The 3032-nt window shown below is 36.6% G+C and overlaps 1 protein-coding gene across 1 annotated transcript in view; it reads left to right on the top strand.

Moving 5' to 3' along the window:
• LOC111379347 (probable strigolactone esterase DAD2) overlaps positions 1-1879 on the top strand; it is a 9613-nt gene extending 7734 nt beyond the window's left edge. Inside the window, exon 2 of the mRNA XM_023002707.1 lies at positions 1088-1879. Coding sequence (XP_022858475.1) covers positions 1088-1517 — 430 coding nt within the window. The 3' untranslated portion in view covers positions 1518-1879. The remainder of the gene's footprint in view (positions 1-1087) is intronic.
• The last annotated feature ends 1153 nt before the right edge of the window (positions 1880-3032 follow it).

Raw genomic sequence — 3032 nt, 5'->3', positions numbered from 1 at the left:
GATCCGATAATTAGGTACGAGCATAAATGACCGTTTTGCCCCTCTAATTATTTTCACTAACTTAAGTTTCATTTTCTTCAACGATTCTGTGAACCAATCACAGATGTCGAAGTTTAGCCGTCGCTAAACACTGAGCTCAGATTTTAACCGTTCAATAGAAAATACTTAAGTAGTCACTCTACCCATATTTTAGGGTGACGATTCCCGACATGAATTCATATTCTCTACTCCGCTCATTTTCAAGTTCCCAACTCATCGAGATATTTGATCAATCAAATTGATCTCACCCATTGATGAATCAAAGAACAATTAAAATCACGAAAAGATATACATAGTCCTGTCAAGGGATTTAGATGAAATACACAGCGGTCTAGTTGAATTTAATTCTCCGCACAGTCATGCTATAGAATTAAATTCGACACGCGGTCCGTTCAATACACTCCAAGTGTACTAGTGTCACCTTTAACTATTTCTGTGATAAGGACAAATCACAAACCCAAATAATGACTTGGTCAACACTACAACCTTCCAGTACAAGGTGCCAATCCTTATACATTGGTTGTGAACAAATTATTTATGACCAAAATATAAGTTGTGTCACACTGTACTTCTTAGCGCAAGTACCCAACTTGTATTATCTCAAGTGATCATAGCCACTTTAATTTGCATACTCAATAATAAATAATGCAACAAATAAATAAAACCACAATTTATTTATAATAAATGATTATTTTATCATAATAAAATATACTATATGGGCACACAACCCAACAATAAGTACACCACAGCTTGATATCTCTATGCACGTGTTTTCATTGGGTTTGCTAAGGAAAAAAAGGAAATGTTGGGCCACAAAAAGTACACCACAGCTTGATATCTCTATGCACGTGTTTTCATTGGGTTTGCTAAGGAAAAAAAGGAAATGTTGGGCCACAAATGGGTGTCTTTGTGTCTTTTTCTTGTTTTAATTCAATCCCCATAAAGTATATGCCACAGTTTTCAACATGGAATTCATGATTATTTGACCAAATTGATCGGACTTAATCCTCAATTTTATATTCAAGACTTTTACCAGTGTACTTTTCAGGTTCTTGAATGACATAGACTACCACGGTGGATTCGAATACGGTGAAATTGAGGCGGTGTTCTCGGCAATGGAGGCCAATTACGAGGCGTGGGTCAACGGCTTTGCACCGCTGGCGGTGGGGGCGGATGTTCCGGTGGCAGTTCAAGAATTTAGCCGTACTTTGTTCAATACGAGACCAGACATATCGTTATTCGTATCTCGCACCGCATTTAACAGTGATCTAAGAGGTGTTCTAGGCCTTGTAAAAGTGCCATGTTCGATAATTCAAACAATCGAGGATGTCTCCGTCCCAATGTCAGTGGCGATGTACCTGAAGAACCACCTCGGGGGGCGGAGCACGGTGCACATGTTGAACGTGGAGGGGCATTTGCCACACCTGAGTGCACCCAATTTGTTTGCCCAAGAACTCCGGCGAGCTCTATCCCGGTGAGGTGAAGTTGGTCCATAAGGGAATGAATATGTTGTGGACATGCTGATTATCTAGCATTTGGTTTTTTGAGATTATCTTATTCTCTCAGAAAAGGAATAAGAATCTTCACGTGACTTTCACGTGATGACGTGTTGCCTTTCTCCTTTTTTTGTTATTTATTTCTCTACCTTTCTCTCCTCCTTAAGAGCATAATTTGGCAAAGTAGAAATGCAAAGAAATGGAATTTGTATTCTTTTTCTTTGTTTGTGTTCTATATACATCGTTTTATCTTGTGTGGGAAGAGATTAAAGTTGTGCTAACTTTAATATTGTTTATCAAGTTGACATGCTCAATTAAAGCATGGTTACTTGAGTTAGTGCCTTAATATCGTGTGAATATGTGGAAACTGATTTAATAATATAGAGATTAGGTGTACATTTTGAATTTTTCAATGACATCTAGCTTAGAGAAATAGATGAAATCATGTAAATCGATAGGTAGATGTCAAAATGATATAGAAGACACATTGTCCGACAGATAATACCTGACACTTAGATTAGCTAATTCATAACATTTTACTAAATTAAATTTGATCGGCAAGGTCAATAAGAACCCCTTGAGTAACTACTCTCCGACCAAACTAAAGCTCCATCATACCTTGGCAGACGACCATGCCCGAGTAATCAGACTTACTACAATCGATTGAACCCACCATATTCTATAATGTCTCCGACATTAAGAAGAATCAATTTTTTAGTGGTTCCATCCAAACATGACTCATGCCAACAATTAAGCCCCATTTGATTCCATTTAATTTACTTTACTTTAATTTATTTTTCATATTCATTTTTAATCACATATTCACACAATAAAATATTCTACATGTAAACTTAAAATTTTTCTATACTTTTTGGCTACACATTTTCCAAAAAATACTATTCAAATCATTGTTTGAATTGTTTGTTTGGATGGATTCTGCTTTGTACCCTAAGGCAATATACGTCATAGTTTCATGTAGCTGAGGTCAAATTTCAAGATCAGGATTAGCATTGTGAGGTTAGCAATTGATTTTTCAAGCACTGAGTTATAGCAATCTGTTTGAGGATCGACCCTTCTAAAAATTAGTATGTGCCGCTTGTTGCGCTAGCTGTGAATACCGTCTTGAAATGGCTATATATGCTTTGAATCAAGAATGACAACATATCTTGAAAATTGCTAAGCATCGAAGTTTTAATCACTTAATCAGTTTCTAAACCTGTAAAAGAGATCATGTAGGCTGTGTCCAAGTGCATTCTCGAAGGACATAACACCTAAGTGTATTTGTTCTGTCAGGTCTAAAGTGTATTGCATATTTCGTGTCCAAAATAAAGTATCTTAGGAAGGAGTCAAAATCAGCTCAAGAAGATCAAGTCGACTAAACAATGCTCGAAGTCCACCAGAGATGACCTTAAGTGGATGTGTTATTCAGCCAAACCCTAGTTGCGATTTTTAGCCTATTTTACAATCCACAAACAACATCAAATATTTCATATTATA

The sequence above is a fragment of the Olea europaea genome, unplaced genomic scaffold (assembly GCF_002742605.1).
Source record: "Olea europaea var. sylvestris unplaced genomic scaffold, O_europaea_v1 scaffold1973, whole genome shotgun sequence".
Lineage (NCBI taxonomy): Eukaryota > Viridiplantae > Streptophyta > Magnoliopsida > Lamiales > Oleaceae > Olea > Olea europaea.
This window is presented reverse-complemented; position numbering and strand designations above follow the sequence as displayed.